Source organism: Lampetra planeri, chromosome 11 (assembly GCF_965212315.1).
Source record: "Lampetra planeri chromosome 11, kcLamPlan1.2.h2, whole genome shotgun sequence".
NCBI lineage: Eukaryota > Metazoa > Chordata > Hyperoartia > Petromyzontiformes > Petromyzontidae > Lampetra > Lampetra planeri.
This window is the reverse complement of record NC_136117.1, coordinates 7,272,483-7,295,291: the sequence shown is the minus strand read 5'-3', so window position 1 is coordinate 7,295,291 and position 22,809 is coordinate 7,272,483. Positions and strand designations below refer to the sequence as shown.

At 48.2% G+C, this 22,809-nt stretch overlaps 2 protein-coding genes across 2 annotated transcripts in view; both read right to left on the bottom strand.

Moving 5' to 3' along the window:
* The window catches only part of LOC144721246 (rho guanine nucleotide exchange factor 3-like), a 55,016-nt gene extending 37,228 nt beyond the window's left edge, over positions 1 to 17,788 (bottom strand). The window contains exon 1 of the mRNA XM_078598709.1: positions 17,232 to 17,788. Within this exon, the coding sequence (XP_078454835.1) occupies positions 17,232 to 17,327 (96 nt within the window). The 5' untranslated portion in view covers positions 17,328 to 17,788. The remainder of the gene's footprint in view (positions 1 to 17,231) is intronic.
* A 605-nt stretch (positions 17,789 to 18,393) lies between these two features.
* LOC144721430 (anoctamin-6-like) overlaps positions 18,394 to 22,809 on the bottom strand; it is a 35,845-nt gene continuing 31,429 nt past the window's right edge. Inside the window, exons 19-20 of the mRNA XM_078599042.1 lie at positions 22,362 to 22,467; positions 18,394 to 20,963 (exon numbers count right to left, since the gene is read on the bottom strand). Of these exons, the coding sequence (XP_078455168.1) occupies positions 20,748 to 20,963; positions 22,362 to 22,467 (322 nt within the window). The 3' untranslated portion in view covers positions 18,394 to 20,747. The remainder of the gene's footprint in view (positions 20,964 to 22,361; positions 22,468 to 22,809) is intronic.

Here is a 22,809-nt window from a genome sequence, read left to right as displayed (position 1 = left end):
GATGGGTGGGTTGGTGTTGTAAGCCAGGTGCATGAGAGATGTGTGAGATGGGTGGGTGTTGTAAGCCAGGCGGATGAGAGGTGTGTGAGATGGGTGGGTGGGTGTTGTAAGCCAGGCGGATGAGAGGTGTGTGAGATGGGTGGGTGGGTGTTGTAAGCCAGGCGGATGAGAGGTGTGTGAGATGGGTGGGTGGGTGTTGTAAGCCAGGCGCATGAGAGATGTGTGAGATGGGTGGGTTGGTGTTGTAAGCCAGGCGGATGAGAGGTGTGTGAGATGGGTGGGTTGGTGTTGTAAGCCAGGCGCATGAGAGATGTGTGAGATGGGTGGGTGGGTGTTGTAAGCCAGGCGGATGAGAGGTGTGTGAGATGGGTGGGTGGGTGTTGTAAGCCAGGCGGATGAGAGGTGTGCGAAATGGGTGGGTGGGTTGCTTTGTGCCGGGGCGGATGAGAGGTGTGTGAGATGGGTGGGTGGCTGGGAAGGGTGAGGCATGTCTGGCCCTGCCAAAAAAGCAGATGGGATCCCTTCGCCAGAATTTTTCTTTTGTGTCTCGCTGCCTCCGAATCTTTGCGGCCAGCCGCAGACGAGACGCGGACTCGACATGCGGTACCTGCCCCACGTACGCCAGCCTCCGGGTCTCAGAGTCGGCACGTTTGTCTCACTTCAGGAAAATGATACCCCACGGTGACTCACCGCTGTCACCATTGTGATCATACAATACCTGTAAATGAACAAGCATGCTCTGTTTGTCAATCCACTGCTGGATCACGGCCTCCCCACAACCTGTGGGCCGTGAGAGAGGTAAATTTACCGTACTTCACCACGCTGGTCAGTGCGGGATTCTGAAATGCGGAATGATCGATTTTGCTGCCCTGCCCTCTACTGCCCACAAGGCCTACTGCACCTGCTTTTTGCGCGTAATGGTCACCCGTCCAAGCACTATCCAGGCTCAACTTTGCTTAGCTCCGAGCTCTGATTATTTTGGTCACCTTCCGGGCGATTTGGTCAAAATAAACGACTCTATGGCTTTATGTATGTATTTCCTGTTTGGCCTCCAGCATCATGCTCCAAATTGTCATCTCTCCAGCTGTTGCTCATTCCATCACAATAGCAGCTACCAAGTAACCTGAACCTCACATGCCCTACAATGTTTATAAGCAGGTAAGAGCTCTTCACCAACCCACACCGAATAATGCGGTGAAGTATGGTCAAATAAAACAAACGACAAAAAACCCCATGACAGGGACGACGGCGTGGGGAGGAAGCCCTTGACAAAAGGCTGTCAAGTACTGTGTTATATAATTCAAGCGGTCGATTTGAGGCCAGAAGTCTGTTTTCTTCCAAGGGAGAGCCTCGGTGCCCGGGCGTTGTGCATAAACATCGACACGCCAAGGGGTGGGGTCAAAGGACAATGGTCACGAGATCTCCGAGTCATAACGTCAATCAGGCAAGTGACACCCGAACTTGCCCTGTTGGTTTCCCTTGGCCCACCCAGCCGAGTCTGAAGAACTGGCGTGGCCGGCACCGGGGTGATAAAGGCGAACAAAACGGAGCTCTGCGTTAGAACAACGACGACGAAAACATTCAATGAGTTTTACCTGGTTAATGCAATTAACAAAATACCGTATGTGTGGTCCCAATTAGGGCGATTGCCACCCACCCCAGCTGGGGCTCTGTAACAGAATTTACATCTCAACCGTCTACAAAGGCTGCGCGGCGAGGGGTAGGGGAAACTTCGTCTTTGTCTCCATCACCCTATAGGCTGCAGGGGCAAGTGCTGTTCGTGGCACAAATTATAAGACCCGTCAATTCAGCTGTAAATGAGTGCACGGCCCTGTTTATTCGCTGGACAAGACAAAGGCAGCTTTGGCTGGGTGTGGTGCGTCTCACACCACCCCCTTGTGTGCCCATGTGCCAGCCCCAGTAGGTACTCGGCAACTGCATATCCTAGTCTAAGGTCTATTGAGGAGATACACAGGGAGCCTTTGTCTCCGTGTATACGTACGGACGCGAATACATTGCCTTGAGAGGAGACCTCTGTCACCAATAACGGACGTTCATAAACCCGACTCCAACCCTGCCAGCACGCACGCACGCACGGGTTTGGCAAACTAAAATCTCTAACCACCGGACGCGGGGTAATCGTAACCACGCTCACAGCACACGGCTCTCGTCCAGGTGTGGTCTCAAGCGGGCTGGGACCGACCCGTCGATGAATCGACTGAAGATCACGCAATTACTTTGTATGTGGACCGATTGACTCGGGCTCCAACTCGCGGCTGACCCCACGTGATTCTAGATTTGAAGCTTTCGTGACTGCAAGGATTCATACTCTTAGTTCTTTCGGTAAAGTCACGTAGGTAAAAAAATTAAATATTTTTATTAATTTTAATTTCATTTTTTACCTACGTGACTTTACCGAAATAACTAAGAGTATATCCCCACATGCTTGCCTCCTGAAGGTGGGAAACCCCCCATCAAGCCCCGCTACATCCAGGAACAGAGGTTACTTGCGTGCTGTCCCATTAGTCGAGCAATCGAACCGATCATTGGTAGAGTAATCTATTTACTTCAGTCATCCAATAAGCCAGCTCTAGTCTCAAACGTTAACCCAGAACTCTTAGAGCATTTCAAATTCTAGTTGAAGGTGGGGGGGGGGGGGTTACTCAGCCCATCATCGCTCCGGGGGTCGATGAAAACAAACGCGTACCACTTTATGGGGAAGTTAACAAAAAAAAGTTCATCGGCAGACTGCGCCCGCCAGAGGAATGTGGAATTTCCACCACTGGATCGGGGCTGTCAAAAGTAGATGAGCACCACTTTGATGCTCGTGTTGAGCAAAAAAAAAGATCTCTTTTTAAAGAAGCAGCACTTGAGTGAGAGAGAGGGGGGGGGAGGCACGCACCAGGGTGGGATGGGCCCGACTATGCAAGCAGACCTGACGGAATGGCAAAGTGACTTTATGCGTGCAGACAGTAATAGAAGTCTGCACGCGATGCCTGCCGCCCTGACTTTCACGTGAGCAGCGCGGGTTCCGTCTCGCGTGACACCGACGCAGCCAGTTGCGGGTCCAAAAATATTTCCGAATTAAATGAAAATGTTCCACGCGCGCACATGGGGTGATCGCGCGAGCGAGCGCGCACGCACAGACGCGCACATCTTTTACCCCGCGTAGCCTGACACAAGGATCGGTGCCCGTGCGGTGAACACCTATTGAGGTGGACGCGGCTCACGAGGCAGGGGTGGTGTGGTCAGAACCACGCCGGAGCCACCTTTGTCACCCTCTCTGTGCCGAGTCCGTGTTCAAAGGTGTCCGCGATCGTGGCCTTCCGTCCGTTTAGCTCTGTCCGTGATATTTAATCAAGAACTCTGCATACTCCCTCCCGGTTGCATCCATTTTTTTGCACACCGGGCTACTCGTTTCGTGCCCGAGTTGGTCACGTTGGCCGTGTGACCATACTTCGTCAACACTCGCCGTTGCAGCTCGGTAAATAAAATAGGGGCACCGAGCCGCGCCAGTTAAAATAATCACTCGCCACTGAATGTATCCATCGAAAACCAGGGAATTCGAACCCATTTTTGCCGGGTTTGTAGAGGCAGCGGGCACAAATCAGCAGCACCATTCTGGCGCGCAGTTCACAGGCAAACGGGGAAAAAAGTCGGCAATCGCCAGTTTCAGTCTTTGCGCAGGTATTTTCTCAAAGTTGTGCAAACAAACGGCTGGCAGCTTGGAGTTTGTTTTTAAGCAAATGCACTTTGGCGACAGCCAGGGCCGTCTTGCCTAGAAACAAGTGTACACTCTGTTGTGCGTGCGTCTGAGCACGTGTGTGTGCTCGCTAACAGCACTTGCCCCAACATATGTTAAGGCTATATGGGGGATCTTTGTCTTGGTGTGCGCGAGGAGTGGTTGCACAGCGGTTAGCGCCAAGAACTCGGTGATCGGAATTCGATTCCCGCTCATGGCCAACACCAGTGACGAATGAACCAGTCCTGGGCCCCCCCTACGTCTTCTTAGCCTCGTGTGCCGTTGTGGCCTTCATAGGTGTCTTGTGAAGGGGTGTGCACACATCTGGAATGTGTGCGCATGATTTTGCCAGCCAAACACTGATACCATTAGAAGCCGCCATGATATGTGGGTCTATCAAGGTAGAGTGTGAAATCATCATGCACCTCCGGTTAGAAGAGTTGGCTACGTACGGTGCGAAAGAAGTTCAACCTACATCGGTGTAATTTTTTTTTGTTCAAATGATATTCACAAAATAAAAGGGAACAAAAGCTGAATAGGGCACAAGTAAGGATAGAGAGAGAGAGGTGCACGCTGGAAACTACACGCCGAGACAGAAGAGGAAGATGTGGGTTCGGGAACGCATGCAGTGTAGAGGCATCGTACTGCAAAAGAAGTTCAACATACATACAGCCATGATATATCCACAGCTGGGTGCTTTCCCAAGCCATCACCATCCCTCACCATCACAATTCACCTATCTCCTGCAAATGGGATTACTTCATCGCTGCGTCGCCTTGGTGGATGGTCCTTTGCAGTAAAACAAGCTGTGTAAATTCCACATGCCACTAAATGGTACAAATTGTACCGACCCCTGATGGATGAATTGGCTGCGTTGACTCACAATCCTTCCCAGTTCCCAGCACGAATTTCTAACCCGCAGCTAGACGGCGGCTGAACCAACTTATAAGTTATGTTTTACGATCTGGGCTTCTGCGACAGCATTAACGAGATGTATTGCCGACCTGTGAGTCGCTGCACCTTCAATGCACTTCACAGTTTATCCGTGTCTCCCTTCTCCCAGGTAACAAGCTGGGATTTTCTTGGCAGCCCGAAGCTGGATTATCGCTTGCTGGCGAGTCCTTTATGAGGGCGAAAGTCATCTGTTTCCCATGCCGTGGGCTGCCAATTCTTTATTTCTCTGCTGTGGCACGGCTCATCCTGTGAGAAGGCTTGGCACCCAAGCAGGAATCCAGAAAAAAAAGGGATGACAATACGAGTGAAAGGTAATAGATGAAGAGGCAGAGGACGATTGTGAAAAACGATGGACTGGAGTGTAGGACGCACGATGCTGGAGAGGATCAACATGAAAACATCAGCAATAAATGGGATACAATGATGATGATGGACTGCTGCTACTGCCGTAAGTTGATGGACCCAGTGGCCTCAGTAATGGGGCTCCACGGGAGAAGCAAATAAGACACCGTACACACGTGGCACGCGTGTGATTCTGAACGTCATTATCGATAACCAAACGAGGTTAATGAGTGATGAGTGAGATTCATATCAACAAATGTTTTGGTTTGGTGGGGGGGGGTCCCAGCAACCATTAAGAGTTTACTGGACCTCAGAACAAACACCCCAATAATTATCCGTGTAAAAATAGCATTGCTCTGGTGCAGCAGAACTATAAAATAAAGCGCTCATAAATTACAACAAAAACAGTGTTTATGGGCGTAACCACAGAAACCACACTAGCGGCGCCACAAATTGCTAGTGCCCTAGCACAGAGCGCGCAGGTATTTGAATTGAAGTGGCCCCCTGTTTAGAGCGCAAATGATGCTTGCCAGCCAGAGTTCGGTGTTGTTCCAGATAGTGGGCGTGACGTTACGGATTCTTGCCTGGAATCCAGTCCCACTCGTGTCTGCCCGCGACCGCACACTGGACACGTTATTTGGCCCGCCTGAGCAACAACGCGGTGAGCACGCGCCGGTATTACGGTCAGCGCGCCGGGACTCGCGATCCAGAGGCCACCGGACCCGCTTCGCGCTCCCGGCGGGGCAGCTTCAACAAAGTTTCTTAAAACTCCCCTCGCCTGTGTCCACCTGGTAGTACAGATGGGGGTCCACCCCCACCAGCAGCAGCAACAACCACGGTTGGTCAAATCGGCTGCTCGCGTGCGGTGGGGTCAAGTGTAGGTATTCCCACCTTTTCCACGACATTTGGCCAGCGTGGACAAGTAGGCCAAATACCCTCTTGGAGGGGGCAATCTAGAGCTCCCTCTAGCGGAGGCTCTGCCCGCCAGCAGTGGAATGACACAATCAGGTCGTGTGCGGGAGCTCGATGGATTATTGCTACGCGAGACCGCCAGATTATTGTGATCTGCAAGTTAAGAGCTTAATTAGTTTTTATCCACACGCAGCAGTAGATAGAGCATGGTGCTGATGACGCCGCTAAAAAGCTTGGAGAGCTGCTTGCTCGGAATGACACCGAGGAACGCAACGATCAGGCGACGAACACCGCACGGACCAACGAGATTGTTGTTTTTTGTTTCGGCCCAGCGGCGGATAGTCCATGACCGACAAGGGTTGTTGGGGATTGATCACCCTGTGCCCGTCCTCAGTCGTGTTCGTCTCCGACCCATCGAGTGCTGGAGGCGATTGTCGTCCAGCACAAACAGAGCCGTGTGCAGACAGGTTTCCTGCTGGGACCCTCCCCACCGCCGGCCCCAGTCGCAGCCCCCAGCCCAACAAGGAGTGAACGCTTTCCTGGCACGGAGCTCAGGAAGGGCTGAGAGGGGGGGGGGTAATTAGTGGCGAGCCACAAGAACACGGGACACACTTGCAGAAAGCACACGCAGCCAATGCGAGCGCGCGCCTGCGCGTGCACACGCCACGCACACGCATCGACACAAAAGGCAAACACATGGACGACTATTTGCCAACGCGCGTGTGTGTGCGTGTGCATGCCCATGCAACAACAAAAACGAGAAAGTTTATAAAAGTGTATGAACGTTTAGAATGCAGTCGCAGAGCTTTTCACAGACTTGCTGCCGCTCGTGCTGTTAGCGAACACCTATTGAGGCCGGCGGGGCGCATGAGGGGGTTGTGTGGCCAGCACCATACCCGGTCGCCTTTATCTTCCCAGTTCTGATGGCGACACACTGAGCCAGGTGCTCAGTTAAGGCTCAGTCGACCTGGGGGAGGCCGAGAACTGGCTCAAATATTCACCACAGTTATTGGCCGTGAGCGGGAATCGAATTCGGGTCGCCGGGTTTGTAGACGCAGTGCGCTAACCATTAAACGACCACTTCCCACTGCTCTCCACACACACAGAATGATCCCCCGTTGAGCCTATAGAGACTGTTATGGCAAGTGTTGTTCGTCAGCAACTTTCCAATGAGACAACAGCATACACAGACAATGGGTGGACTAGCACCGCTCTCAGACACATTGTTTTCCCAATATACATGTCCAAGACACAATAGACTTATTTTGGGCTGAGTTGACCTTTGTGGAAACCCACGCCAGGTGGACATACTTAATTCTCAATGGTAACACACTAACACCGGTACATATACATTATATATTTTTTTTCAAAGGATTCCATTGGCATTCATGGTGACAATTCAAATCTCATTACAGAAGAGAAGCTGGATTGACTCTGGATAATGCTCGGATGGGTTACCACCAACCATGCTGCCAAATGACTTGCAGGGGACCGCACGGTGGGTACCAGAAGGCAGTGCAACAAAATCCATTGTTGTGCAGTACACCTCTACTCTTCCATAGCTACACTCCCCCTATTCACCATCCTGCACTGGTCACAAAAACGCTCCCCCATGACTCACGCTGACGTGGGGAAGCCTTCATCCAGCAGCGGATGAAGGCTTCCAGCAATGTGTTTGCCATCAAACCAAATGGCCTTTCCAGAACAGGTCAAAGGGGGGAGGGGAGGGCCCAAGTGCGCCTCCACTGACCGGCTGGCCGGCTAAGGCAGCGAGCCGCGTGACAATGGCAATCGTGGATGGGTTTTATTTTTTATTTTTAGTTTTTATGGCCTCAGCTGTTTGCGCAATCACCGAGAAGCAACAAAGCCGGGGCGAGGGACCGTTGCCAGTTTTAGGAATCCGCGAATTGTGGCCCCGTTCCTCACGTCCCCACGTCGCGTCTTGGCCTGCGCGCGCGGGGAAGAGCCTCGGTTCGATGCCCTGCCCCGTGCCGCACGCCACAAGTCACGGCTCGCCGCAAACATCTGGTCCGGTTGGGCCTCCCTTAGGTCAACTCAGCCTAAAGTGGATAAGCAAGCGCTGAGGGTTAGCACCAGCACCGAATGTGCAAAGGTTCGGTCAGATACGATGCAAACCGGCCCCGTAAAATTGCATTGGCAGATAATCGCAAACTCTGCTTGGCCCGATCGTCCAGGTGGGGAGAAGGGAGAAGGCTGCCCTCGACTTGTTTGTAATAAACACGCAGATACGGATCTGACTCGGTGAGAGAGTTGCCTGTGGGTGTACGGTCGCGAGCGTGATTGTTTGCCTCTGTGACTATGAATACGTCTGCGTTTATGTCTGCGCGAGTGCTTTGTGTGGTTGGCTGATGTCGGTTTTAGTGACGTTAGCCCGAGTCTGCAGATGAGTGTGCGTGAGTGTGTCCATGACTCTCTGTGTGTGTCTGAGTGTTGCACGTGGCCGTGCGTGTGTCAGCCTGGGTGTGCGGGGAGCGGTGGTGCAGCGGTTAGCGCTGCGCTACGAACCCGGCGACCCGGGTTCGATTCCCGCTCACGGCCAACACCACCGGCGACGATTTTTCTGAACCGGTCCCGGGCCTCCCCTAGGTCGACTCGGCCTCAAATGAGTACCTGGTGCGGTGTGTAGTAAACATCGATCCCCTGGGGAGACAAAGGCGGCCGGGCGTTGTGTTGGCCACCCCACCCCCTCGTGTGCCGTGCCGGGCTTTATCGGTGCTCGCTAACAGCACTTACCCCTGCAGTCTGTTACAGGCTACATGGGGGATCTTTGTCTTTGTTGTGCGTGTAAGAGCGAGTCTGTATTATATGTCCTAGGGGAGTCGGGGCCATGGCCAAGAACACCCTTTTACGTCTGTAAATGTATAGGGAGTTAGTTGACCATACTTCACCACTGCTAGATGAGGGAGTTTGTTGACTTTACCACACTGGTCAGCGTGAGTTGAAGGCAGAAAGTATATCCGTTAGAGCATTGTACACAGTACAAGGGATTTTAATGCATGTTTTCCAAGCACACAGCGCCTGCAACCCGTAACACCTGTTATGCACGGTGCTCTCCCGTACCAAGCGATATCCAACCTGAAACCTGCTTGGCTGCTGAGAGTGTAGACGAGACCGTGGGTGCATTCCGGGTGATTTTGTCATCGGCATTTCTAAACACTCGTAAGCAAAATAGGAAATGGCCCCTCTCGTGGGAATGTGGAATTTCCATCACTGGCTCTGAGGCCACCAACGGAGCCGAGGGCCACCCCATTGCTTGTATGAGCCAAGGTCACGACACGTTGATTTGAATTCTTTCCGAGGACACCTCCTGCGGTCCAGCATCTCACAGTTTGACTTGACAAGTCGCTTTCCATCCGACCACAGACAACAACTGCACCGCGCTGTTAATTCTAGCCGAGTTCTGTTTAATTTCCACCACAGTAATGCTTTAAATGTACACCTCCAACACACCATGAGCTTTAGCAACCATCCAGATCTCGAATGGAGGAGCCCCAACTGAAACCGCTTAAACCTGCCACGAGACAATAGTCACACCAGTTCTCTCTACTTTTAGCAGCAACTCTGTTTGTGTTTGCCGTGTGTGTGTGTGTTGTGTGTGTGAAACAGAGAGAGAGGCTGTGGCCATCTGTCAAAAGTGTGTGCTCGCAACGTTTGGCAAGACTAACGCTGAGCAAATGAAACCCCAAACCCGCTGGCGTTTCTTTGTAACACAATATTTTGTCTGACAGCTGCAAACATGAGACCGTCTAGTATGGGACGCAGAGATGTGTGTGCGCGTGTGTGGGCATGGGGAGCGGTGGTGTCGCGGTTAGCGCTACGCTCCGCTACGAAACTCGGCGACCCGAGTTCGATTCCCGCTCACGGCCAACACCAGCGACGATTATTGGTTCTGGGCCTCCCCTAAGTCGACTCAGCCTCAAATGAGTACCTGGTGTGGTGTGTAAACATCGCCACTGGGGAGACAAAGGCGGTCGGGCGTGGTGCTGGCCACGCACCTCCTCGTGTGCCGTGCCGGCCTTCATAGGTGCTCGATAACAGCACTTGCCCCAATAGTCTTTTAAGGCTGCACGGGGGATATTTGTCTTTGTGTGTGGGGCAGGGGGAAATCTTCAAACAAGGGCCCTTTCTGGTCTCATGTTACTCAACCCTGCGTGCTCTCCTTAAGGTTACAGCTTCTTTCTCAAGTCCTTTTTGTTACAAACGGGAGTTTTTGTAAGGGGTGGTTTTGCTAGACTGTTGTGCCTACGCTCCGATTTATCACGTGGAAGAAGAAGAAGAAAAAAAATGAAGTGTTGCCCAGTAATAATGTGTGCAGGAAACATTTTTCGAAAGCAGTTTAATTTGCTGTATGCAAGCAGCCAATATATTCCCACTAATGCGCACTGCAGATATCTGGATGGCAGCTTTCCTCTGGTAGCTAACCCAACGTGGATGTGTCCGTACAGAGCTGTGCGCACAAACGCGCAGGTACAATAAGAATTGGACGACATCGCATATCCGCCCCATACCAATTAACCGCCCACACCCAGATGCAGCATTTGTAGACCGTGTAACTTTACTTGGCTATGCTGCTTATATGCTTCTGCGTTGGCAGTGGTGCACAGGCACAAATAACACTCACATTCACCAATAACGCAACCTTAAAATAAATAAACATATAATATGCCACGTTTTGAGCAATGGTCCTTCTTCAGAGCACATTTTCTGCAGAGGTTCAACTATACGCCTACACCACAGTCCCTGGCTAGTCGGATATGCGACGTTGTACGGTGTCGTCATTTCGGTAAAAAATGTAAGGTCCAAACACTAAGCACCCCCTAACTAAACTGACTTAACACAGTGAGTTTTGTCCCTTCTGTTGACAAACGCATTGGGGGAATATAAACAGTAAACGATGCAAAGCAATCGTCCATACAAAGGTCACACTGCAGACGCTTCAACTTGTGTGCCATTTTTTTACGGGACCCATGCGCTGACTAACATGTGACTGGAGCGTAGGTCTCGAACATACAAAGGCCACATTATAGATCGGATCCACGAAAGTTGATATAACACAGCTGAGACTGGTTAGGCAGCGCGCACGGAGACTGATGCCAGCAGGTTTGGCAAATGTGTGCGAAGGGCTTATGCAGCGTTATACCGTGCAAGAGTTAAGCTTTTTCACTTCTTTTTTTTTACCTTTAAGACCAGGTGTCGGAGCCCTGAAGCCAAGCGCAGAGAGTTAAGTGTCTGGCATTTGCGTTTGACATGGCACATGCCGTCGACTGCATTTGATGTAGAAGAAAAAGCACAGATGCCCAACTTTGGCCAGACATACGTTCAACACAGATCATTGTAAATGTAGCGTCATATTCATATCCATCAATGCTATCGTGTATGTTGTTACTGCAGTGCATCTCGATGAGTTTATTTTAAAGACCCGTGTGTTTGCGTCCCATAAACACGTAAGTCTTTCAAACTCATTGAAATGGTGATGGGTTTATGGGTTTTTTCCATCACTCTCATTCATTTTTTCGTGAGAAAAGTGATTCAAATGTGTTTCTCATTTATTTCTCCCTGGTCTCCGTTCTCCCTGCCATAGTCATGGAGAGGTTTCAACACTGGCTCGAGAACAAGCATCATTGGATTCTCCTCGTCGCAGTAACCACTGGCTGACCAGAGGAGTTCGTTGTTTTATGCGAGTTGAGTACGGCCGAGAGGAGGCAGAGTGGTTGAGGTGGGAGGCGTGGTGTACGTTTGGCAAAGCCAATGAAGGAGTGGGGGCCATTCTAAACCCCTTGTGGCCCTCTCGTCAATTCTCAACCATGGTGGGAAAAAAACCCTCTGGTTGGCACTTGTCCATGGTGTGATACAATGCAGTTACTTTCGACTAGTACTGTATTACCTTTTGCTCATGAACATTTTTTGTTAATAAACCGGATCAATTTGATCTGCAGATTTTTTTTTCCCCTTGGCCACGGTGACACAATTTTATTGCAGAAACAAATGAAAGTGCTGCGCCCCGCCGCAATGCAAACACACGAGCTGTGAAATTTTACGTGAGGAAGAAGAATTAAACCCCCCACCCCAGAAACACGCAAGCCAGCCAGCCACAACAGAGAGCTCAGGAAAAAGCCAGAGCCGCCACCCTTTCCTGAATGTCGGCCAGTCTGACCCCAGCGACACGGGGGCTGCTGAAATTAAAGTTGAAAAAAATATCTGACAATCCCAAGGGACACTGTGTTACTACTGTATTACGGTTTTGAAAAGAAGAAAAAAAAGTATATTTCAGTTCTTCTTTAGAAACCAGTCCACCGGACTTGAACAAACACGTATTTTGGAAAACAATGGCGCAGTTCTTGAAAATAAAATGAACAATATGTAGTCGAGAGTGGTTTACGGGAAGCTGTAGTTTATTCTTTGGAACAAAACTAAAGAATAAATCCACCAACAAAGGGATAATGGTGGAATTTGTTTTTGTATATAGTGTGTGTATATATACATGCCTTTTTATAGCCAGTCAAACTCCATTTGACTTTCAAAATGTTGCTAACAAAAGTGATTTAACTATAACGAGAAAGGTTTTTATTTGATTTGGAATGTTTAAGAAGCACCAAAGGAGCGGCCCTGCAACCACTTGCTCACACGACTGCTGGCAGTAGAGGTCTCCACAAGCGGCAGCTCTAGAGAGGGCATTTGATTTGGCCTACTCTTCCACGCTACCCAGATGACTTGGGACAATGAACGCACTTGTGCTGTATGAAAAAAAAGAATAGGTTTTACCCTTTCTGGCAATAAAGCAGCGGGTGTTAAGATGGTCAAACACCAGATAGAAACCTTTTTGCAGAGAATCAAGTCTGCATTAACTGCACGTACTTATGGTGAACATTCAAACAAACATGCTCTGATAATAAATACAGTTTTCTCTGTGTGCCTATGTGTGTGTCTCTCTCTGTGTGTCTCTTTGTTATCTCTTTCTGCTTATGTCTGTGTGCCTATGTGTGTGTCTCTCTCTGTGTGTCTCTGTGTTATCTCTCTCTGCTTATGTGTCTGTCTGTGTGTCTCCGTGTCTGTGTTTTGTCTCTCTCTCAAATTTAGCAGTCTTTGGAAGAACGTAATCAACCAGGTGACTGTTATGTTAGCCGACTCCCTGTGTTGTATTGCATTCGATTTCTAAGTTTACTGGGTTTGCTTTCTCTTTCATTTGTACCTGATGATGATGATTGCTTGTTTTGCAATCGGAACCTCGTATGCTATGATATAATTTATTTTTCTTTCTACGTGACTTTACCGAAAGAGCCAAAGAGTGATAAATGCAGTCTTTGAAACTGATTGGCCTACACCAGAGACAGCCTTCTTTGTCACCTTGCCTCACCAGTGTCAGACCACAGAACGCCAAGAGGCGAACAGCACAAAGACAATGCACGCACTGCATCTGTCCGAGCTATAAATCAGAGCATTTATAGCTCGGACAGATGCAGGGATTTAAGAAATTGGCACCGTTGGTTCATCTGCCACGCCGAGAGATGGCATCGAACCGGCGACCTCTGGATTGCAAGTCCAGTGCGTTGACCATTACACAGCGGCAACATCTTCCTTATAATTTATCGACGACTGTAATATTTGCCGTCTTCTTTCCCTTCATGAACGTCAAGAAGAATGCAAAATCGGTTTAAAAGATGTTGACTGATTTGTTGAAATATATTTCGCACCATGAATGAGTTTTCGCGTAAATTGTATCGATCGGTGTATTAAAGGCTTCACACCTTCACACTGCGTTTTCAATCTTCAACTGTACTCCAGGTTGCAATGGGCTCTTACCTGGCTTCGGTTGATTCGAGAAACATGAACCAATTACATAGAACATATGTGAATGTAAAAAGAGTCATGTTTTGATTTTATACTAATCGATTAATCAATGCATCGTTAATGCAGGACAGTGCAATACACCTCTCATCCGCGATATTATCCGCAAATTTACTCCACTTATCCATGAAAATCAATATTGGTTGTTGCGGATAAAAGGATTAATTTGCTTATGAACTCCACTTATCCGTGAACAATTTTACGGTTAATAGGACTAATGATGTAATTTCCAGAAGTGCATACCAGAAAAGGGGGCAGGCCAAGACCCACGCGGATAATCGTATGAATCTGCCCCTTCAACTTCACTTATCCACAAATATCCGTAAATCTGCCTTTGAAAAAAAAATGCGGACAATCGCGGATAATTTAAGAATGGGGTCGTGGATAATATACACGTATGTATGTTGAACTTCGTTCACACCGTACGTAGCCAACCGTGCTAATCGGAGGTGAGGAATAGGAGCTGCCGCGGGCCCCCCTGGATAATAAGTCACACGTGATAGGGCTGTGAGGAAGTGAAGTTAGGCGAGTTCACGGATAAGTGGAGTTGCACGGGGTAGGAGTGGCAGGGGGGGGGTGAAAAAAACAGATGAACAGCATCATGAAACTCAACACTGGTGCCCCTGCATTCATGCCATAGGCGTGTATTGTTGGGAGATCTCGTTTTAATAACAATGATAATATGGCTCAGGGCTAATGAAATGAGACACCCTCGTGTGCATGGTACACGTTACGCATCCATATTTGCACTCACGCGATGGTGACGTCGTGTGGCCGGGCACATAAACGTTTTCGCTGGCTTAGCGTAAACAGAGGGAATAAAAAACACATCTCACATTCGTCAAAAACAGGGGGCTCTTAAACGAAAATGTATAATAGGCGACAGTTTCGAGCAACGGCCCTCCTTAAACAAATCACTCTTCAATATCGGTGGCGTTTAACATAATATTCATAGTTTACACCCTTTGCCGATGCATCCAGCCGTGTCACGGCCATGGAAGTTAGTTGACCGGTCAGTGTGGGTCGGTGAAGCAGGGCAGCCCGTCCTCCGTTCACATATCAGATTTATAACTCGCCGCTGATGTGAGCCGTGGACACGAAATCAAAACTCGGATGGGGGAGGGCCTGGTTTTACACCGCATAGCGCAGTGTGCTGAGCATTGAGCAACAGCTCTAGCCAATATATTTACCAACATTGTTTTTTTGTAATACTCTTATATAAGCGCACAACTTTATCTGTGATGAACGCTGCACTTTCCGTCGTTTTCATGCAGGGGGCGCTGCAAACCCACGCGCTCCCTGCATGAACGACGGAGGCGCAGGGACAGACGTTCAATGACGTTGGAATCGATCTGCAGACGGCGGTCTTCTCAGACGGTCAGCAGCTCTACGTCGCCTTATCTCGATCCCGCAATCCCAAACAGGTGAAAGTCCGCATCGAACCGAACCCCCAGCAAGGCCATCTACTTAACGACGAGAGAATATTCACACGAAATGTCGTTTTCAATGAAGTCTTCCAGATGTAAAATGATAAAAGCTTTTAATGAAGAAATAAAAATTATCTAATTCAAAACATAATTCAATTCAAAGATGTTTCATTTTAAAACTTCAAAACGGAGCATCGGGTGCTTGCGTGAATGCGTCGTTCGTGTGCAATTTTTTTCATGACTTTAAAACATTAACTCAATCTAAAATATAAAATACGTGGCGGTATCACAGCTTGCCACGAGCTTGACGCAAAGCGTGCTGCTGTTAATGAAGATACGTCCTACGGATTGCGTGTGCCAACCCGGGGTCCCTTCACTCGATCAGACACCGGCCCTTGCACCGACACCTGAGTTGTTACCCACAGCATTGTGGCGTCACAGGCGTGAGCTGGTGTGCATGTGGGGTGGGGGGCGGTGGGGGGCGGTGGGTTGCGCCACTGAACCACCTGGGTTCACCCCGGCCACGGCTAACGTCGGTGGCGAATATCTGAAACAGATCCTGGGTCTCCCGCAGGTCGACTCAGCCTCAAATGAGCACCTGATGCCAGTGCCGGATTGAGCTAGTGCGGGGCCTGTAGCATATGTTATAAAGGGGCCATAAATAAAAATATTTATATTAAAACACTTAAATTTTTTACTTGCATAGTAAAGCAATTGTATTTTTTCATTTGCTATACAGCGAGATAATATGACAAATCGCTAACCTTAAATACCCAGTCGTTCATAAAAGTTGAAGGCAGTATAGTACTATAGTAATAGAGCAAGTGCAGAATCACTGAACAGGAATTCATGGTTGCTTGTGTTGCAATCGAAACGTCGTGATTTAATTTCTTTATTTTCTTCATTTTTATTTTTTCACCTACCTGACTTTACCGAAAGAACCAAAGAATATGGATCCTTACAGTCACGAAAATTTCAAATCTAGAAGGAATTCATAGCTTTAAAGCATCTAGCGCGGGGCCCTTGAAAGTGCAGGGCCGTGGCATTTGTAGCAGCTACTTTTGCTACTAGGATAATCCGGCACTGCCTGATGTGTGAACGATAACAAAAACAATCCCCCCCCCCCATCAGAAGTGGGGAGACAAAGACGGCCGAGTGTGGTTGCGCCGTGTCGGCCACAATAGGTTCTCGCTAACAGCACTAGCAGCAATCGGAATCTGTATTCATACTGGAGGAATCCGATGAGCTCTAAAACTTTTTTTCGCAGTTGGCTATGTAGGTTAGGGGATTTTTGGTAGAATATTTAACACCGGTGGCGAGGTATGTTTAAAGTTTCCCAAACACACGGTGGGGATATCCCGGGTGATATCAGCCAGAGCAGAATACCGGTAACTACACGACAGACCAAAAAAACAAACTCAACTACTCAACTTTTGATATTTTCCCAGGTAAGCTCTTTTTTGTTTAGAAGCGACTTGCTCACCAATGGTAACTCAAGGAAGTGGCTTATCATCACGTAGAAATATAAAGCGGCCAAATAACTCCTAAACGCATGTTGATCTCAACGTGGAGTGAAAAACCCGGAGGATCCGGAGAAAAATCCACGCCACCACGGGGCGAGAGAGAGAGCGAGAAGAGAGAGAGAGGCACGCAAACTCCAAATATACAGCAGCAGGTCATCAGCTTCGGGATCGAACCCACGGACCTCGTGCGTACCAGGCGAGGTGGTTAACATCTCGCCGCAAAAAGCAGGTTGCGACGTTTACCCATTCCGCAATTATTTGTTGTCGCCGTGCCCCTCGCCACCTGACTTTGTGCATGCACCCCCCAAAACACCGCCCAGGGGGTCTCATTGACCAGAGCTGGCGTGCGCGCGCGTGCGTCCGCGTCCGTGCGCGTGCGTCCGTGCGCGCGCGTGCGTCCGCGTGCGTGCGTCCGTGCGCGTGCGTCCGCGTGCGTGCGTCCATGCGCGTGCGCGCGACACATACCTCTGGCGTTTCCCTGAGTGGGCAGCTGTGCTCTCTCTCCAGCAGCCCGATGCCCCGCTTGCCTCCCGTGTAGTGGGGGCAGTCCTTGGCCACCATGGTTGAGAATTGACGAGAGGGCGACGAGGGGGTTGAGAACGGTCTCCTCCTTTTGTTGGCTTTGCCGAACGCAAACCTAGCCCCCCTACCCCACCCCCACCCCCCAACTCAACCACTCAGCCTTCTCTTGGCGTACTCACATATAGCACTAACTCCTCTTCACCTTAGAGATGTCCCCTATTGTTCGTCCTTCGTCTCGCACTCATTCCCGATTGCCAGTTGGCACGAGCTCAGCACAACAAAGTCCAATCGGCTCAATGCCCTCTCTACTAACCACGTGCCAAATCTCACCCCCAACCGGCTTGGCCACTGTGCTGACTATGCAGACTCGATGTCTTCGCTAATGTGGCTTGCTGGCTTGCCCCCCGCTGTTAACAGCTTCTCAGCCACCTCCTTCGCATGCGCACTGCCTCTCGCTGAATGTCTGCCTCTTTTTTAAGTTTTGATCTGTGACTCTTCGGGGTTTGGAGGAGCTTGCGTGGGCCGCCTGTGTGGGAGGTGCTTTCTGGCCGGATTGGTGAATTGTTCGTTGTGAAACACGCCCTGTCAGGTCAGGCAACCAATTGGGGCTTCATCCACCCACAGAGAGAGACGGCTGCACGTCGATCCTGTCATTCTAAGGAAAAACCAGGGGGTGGCTAAATGGTGGCTTGAGGCGTTGGATGTGGTGAAACCCTGGCCCGCATCCCATCATTGAGGATCTTTGCCGATAAGGACTTCGTTGTTCCGTGCGTAGAAGTTACCTTAGACGTGAAGTTTGTGTCGTCTCGTTTATCAAGTCAGATGCCATTGATATTAAACTATATACCAGTTGCTTAGCATGCAAATGCTGTGTTGGTAAAACTAAAATTTGTGCTCCTTTTTTTCGCCAGATAATTTCAGTTTGGGGGAGAAACGTCGGTGCAGTGTTTGGCACACTTTGCTGGCGATCTGAACTTGCTATTATTTCAAATTAAATGTTTTCAAATATATTGCTTGTGGTTGCATCGGTGTTTTTTTGTATTGATTGTTCAAAGCGTTGAATGACAAACAACTCCAGGAACAGGTAATTGTTCAGAATTTTTTTTTTATAGGATAAGTATCAGCTGCTTGACCACGCCGAGACCGATTACAATCCGTAACAGTGTGCTCTACACTCTATGCAAAGCATTCCACGTCGCCCTTGGAAAAAAACACAGCGCAATGAGCTATACTTGGGAAAATAAACTTTTACATTTCTGAACAATAAAATCTCTAAAAGCTGTTGCCCAATAAATCAAATTCAAAAAGGTAACTCAAGCAATTGTTTTTACATTCGATTGAAAATATTCATTTGCGCCAACAGCATTCGTGATGTCACTTCGAAAATAGTTCCAGAGGCGCGGAAAATAAAAGCTCAAGGCCTTTGACCCTCCTGATTTTACAGGACTTCTAGGACCCACCAATTCTTCTTGGTTCTTTCGGTAAAGTCACGTAGAATGGAAATAATACAAATAAAAATAATATATTTTAAAACATAATATATTTAATAATGTTTTATTATTTTATTATTTCCATTCTACGTGACTTTACCAAAAGAACCAAGAAGATGAATCCCTGCAGTCACGAAAGCTTTAAATCGACCTACCAATTGTTCAGTATTCGCTGATTCCTTGAGGCAGTGGTTCTTAACCAGAGGTGCACGCACCCACTGGGGGTGCGAGATGCCCTTTCTTGGGGGCGCGTGAGACGTGGCCAGATTTTTTTCTAAGGTAAATCATCGAAACACAAATTAAGCATGAGCACATTATTTAAAAAAATTATAATTGAGAACCAAAGGGGTGAAAGGCTGCAGTAACAGTTATTAAGAACCACTGCCTTGAGGCATAGCTTGGTGTGGTATGCTGCGAAGATCCGGCAACTCGGGAGTGAGTGCCATAAGGTGAGAGACCGGTTGAGAAGCGTCGCTCTCAAAGAAGCCACACAACTCCAACCGGAGCGGCGTTCACGCTCTAACTGAGCAACCCTCGGTAGGGCAAGGTGCACGCCTTGAATAGGACGTTTGAGATGTGGTTATGAAGATGAGAAAACGCAAGAAAATTCGTCAATAACACTGGCCGAAGGAGAAAACGTATTTAATAGGCGACGTCTCAGGCTTTGGTGAAGAAGGGTCGTTGCTCAAAACGTCGCCTATATTTATTTTCTCTCCGCCTGATGAAGACCGCTTGTGTTGCGATGGAAACGTCGTGGGTTTTTTAAATTTATTTGTAATTTAATTTTACTATTTTTATCGTGCTTTTCTCCTTTTATTATTTTCTATTTCTTATTTTTATTTTGTATTAAAAATGTATTTTTTATCTACGTGACTTTACTGAAAGAACCAAGAATACAAGGCAGTGTTATTGACGAATGTGTTTTTTTTTGCTATTGTTAATTGTGCACCGCTGCCAACACAGCTGTAGCAGCAGCATGACCACCAACTTATTTTCTTTAAACGAACAAGTGTGCTCAATGACCATTGTAAATTAGTAATTTTGGTGCGGTTGCAATTTTAGATCTACAGAGAGCATGTTCTTACTTATCTGTTGTATGGAATTCCGTTAAACCCGTGCTCTTGATCGCCACAATCATCCACGTGATTTGCTGGGCCTCCAGCTGTGTCTTGCAACCATTATTTATTTATTTTACAAAAACACAAACTCTTCAAACCCATGAGCATCATCCTCCGTTTCTCGGATTTGAAGAATCAGTCTTCCGCCTCGGCTTCACGATTGTGACCTGGTTTAACATTTTACAGTGCACGTGATTTTTGTTTTAAGTGTTTAAGAAAATTAATAGAAGTACATTTTAAATTATTAACATGTTTCGATGAAACGTATTACATGTTAAGTTAATGTAATGAAACGTAAATATTTAGGAAGTATTTTCAGTATGAAGGACATTCCTCTGTGACTAGGCCGGCTTCAGGAGCTTCTGATGAACTCAGAAAATGGGTTTTGCATTGCAACAATTTAATTCGGCTTTGCGTTTTTAAATGTTTAAGGTCCAATAAAATGTTTTATCTTTTCGGATAAAGATATTTAAATCCAGTTACTTTCTTTATTTATAGCCATTGTAATGTTAAATAAAAATTGCCATCTTTATGAATTCACATGTTATTCACTTTGGTCATTTTGCGTTTCCATAATAAACGTTTAAAATGTATATTTAAATGTACATAAACTTTAATCTCTCGGAAGTAATTTTACATTCATACGTAACTTTTGTTGCTATACTATTTAACACTCTTTTAAGTAATTTTGACTAAATATTAATAATTTAAAATAATTTTACAACAAATATTATTACAACATTTATCTACAAAGACATTTCATTGCAGCACACCTTTTCAGGTGTGTCCTGCATCGCAAATTCCATGTCCAAATCGTTATTTATTTCGATCCCGGCTCTGCTCTTGCGGAGTTAAATGTCCGTGTGCGGCGGACGGTGGAGCAGGCCCATGTCCGCCATCATCGGCGAGGCGGAGGAGGAGGAGAAGGAGTTGCGGAGGCGACGTAGCTCTGCCCGCCGCAGAATCTCCCGCACGATGAAGCGCTCGCGACGTGCGCAGGCGTGCACGTGGGATGGCGTGTCGGGGATGACGTGGGCGATGAAGGCCTTTGTGAAGAATATCAGGTGCTGCGAATGCATCCACGGCACAAGCAAAGGATTTTCAGTTTCAGGATTTGCATGCGCTGTATAGAGGCGCTTGTTCAATGCCTCAGCAACTGAAAGCGCCTTATACGTCACTACTCATCTCAGCCACTCAAATGCCCTGCTGCAGTCGAGCCAAGGTGACCCCCATGACAGCTGTCCCAGTATGATACAAGGTGTATGCAGGACCCGCCTCCAAACATCAGTCTGCCAGTAGGATTCGCACCTCCGATTAGCACGGTTGGCTACGTATGGTACGAAAGAAGTTCAATATACATATATACAGGAGTCGATGTTGCTTGGTGTTTTTTTTTTTTACAATTAATTACTTTGTGAATAAGATATTAAACTTGGAAAATTTAGACCGCATTCCCAATAGGATCCTTGCGAAAGAGTTCCGGAGACCCACGGTGACTCTTTTGGACGAGATAAATACATTGTATTGTATTACCACAATTATCTGTGATCTTGGAAAACATGATGCAATGGGCGAGGTGTGAAAGCATCAGTGGCATTTTCTGTGATGACCTCATGACGCTGATAATAAGTTGCTCTGCTGACCTTAAGAAGTGCTCACGATGAAGCTTGCAGGATGCTGCCGTGGTGCAATGGCTTTACACACTGGACTTGCAATACAGAGGTCACCGGTTCAGTTTGATCTCTTGGCGAATCAGTGGAAACAATGAGCAAGCTTCTAAAATCCCCCCAGCCTCTGTCCAGTCCCCCCACCCCCAGCAGGTATAGATGGGTGCACCCTAAGCCAGGGGTCGACAACCTGCGGTTCCGGAGGCGTATGCAACTCTTTAAGCACTGCATTGCGGCTCTTGAAATATTGATTTTTGTTTTATCGAATAAAAAAAATGGCTCTTTTTGTTATTTTGGTTGCCGACCCCCTGCCCTGGGCAGTCGATCAGGAGGCTGGGGTACATCGTGGGCACTCCATCGTGACGTTAAATACAATTAGGAGGGTCTCTCTCGCGCGCCCTCTCATGGAGGGGGCGGTGCAGTGGCGAGATGTTAACTCCCTCGCCTGGTATGCAGGTGGTTGTGGGTGCGATCCCGACCCTGACGCCTGCTGTCTATTTGGAGTTTGCATGTTCTCCCTGTGGTCACAAGGATTTGTCTCCGCATCCTCCGGTGTTTCCCTCCACATTTAGAAACGTGCGTTTAGAGTAGTTGGCTGCTCTAAATTTCCACATGATTAGCCACTTCGTTGTGCTATCATTTGTGGCCAGGTCGCTTCTGAAAAACAGCTATATAGCTCAGTGGACCTTACCTGGTAATAGTTAAGAGTGACATGAGCAAGGAATTTCATGGCTACAACTTTGCCTTGTAATGTACATATGCATGTGTACGAATACGTGAGTGCATGCAGATACGTACCTCCACAACGATGACAAAAGCCAGCTTTGCCGCCAGTATGTGCCAGTACAGCGTGGTGACGGAGTACGCCTGGGGATGATCTGGCGGGTAGCGATATCCTCTGTATCTGCGCACGTGTAATGACACCACAAGCACCCACGGCCTGTCCTGAGCAACGTGCATAGCAAGTAGAATTGGCACTAATTCAACAAGTATGGTTACGTACGTATGTTCGTTCACAGCCTGTTTGTCAGTCTGCTTCTGGATTACTGCCTTCCTACACCATATAGGTTGTGGGGGTTATTCTGATCATGCTTCACGTTGGTCAGTGCGGGCTGGTGAAGGCAAGGAATATAGATAGTCGAGTACAACGACTGATTTTGCTGCAATACCCTCTGCCGACAATGCAGTCACGTGGAACACCTGTGGTCACCAATCCAGGCACGATCCACACTCAAGAAGCCTGCTC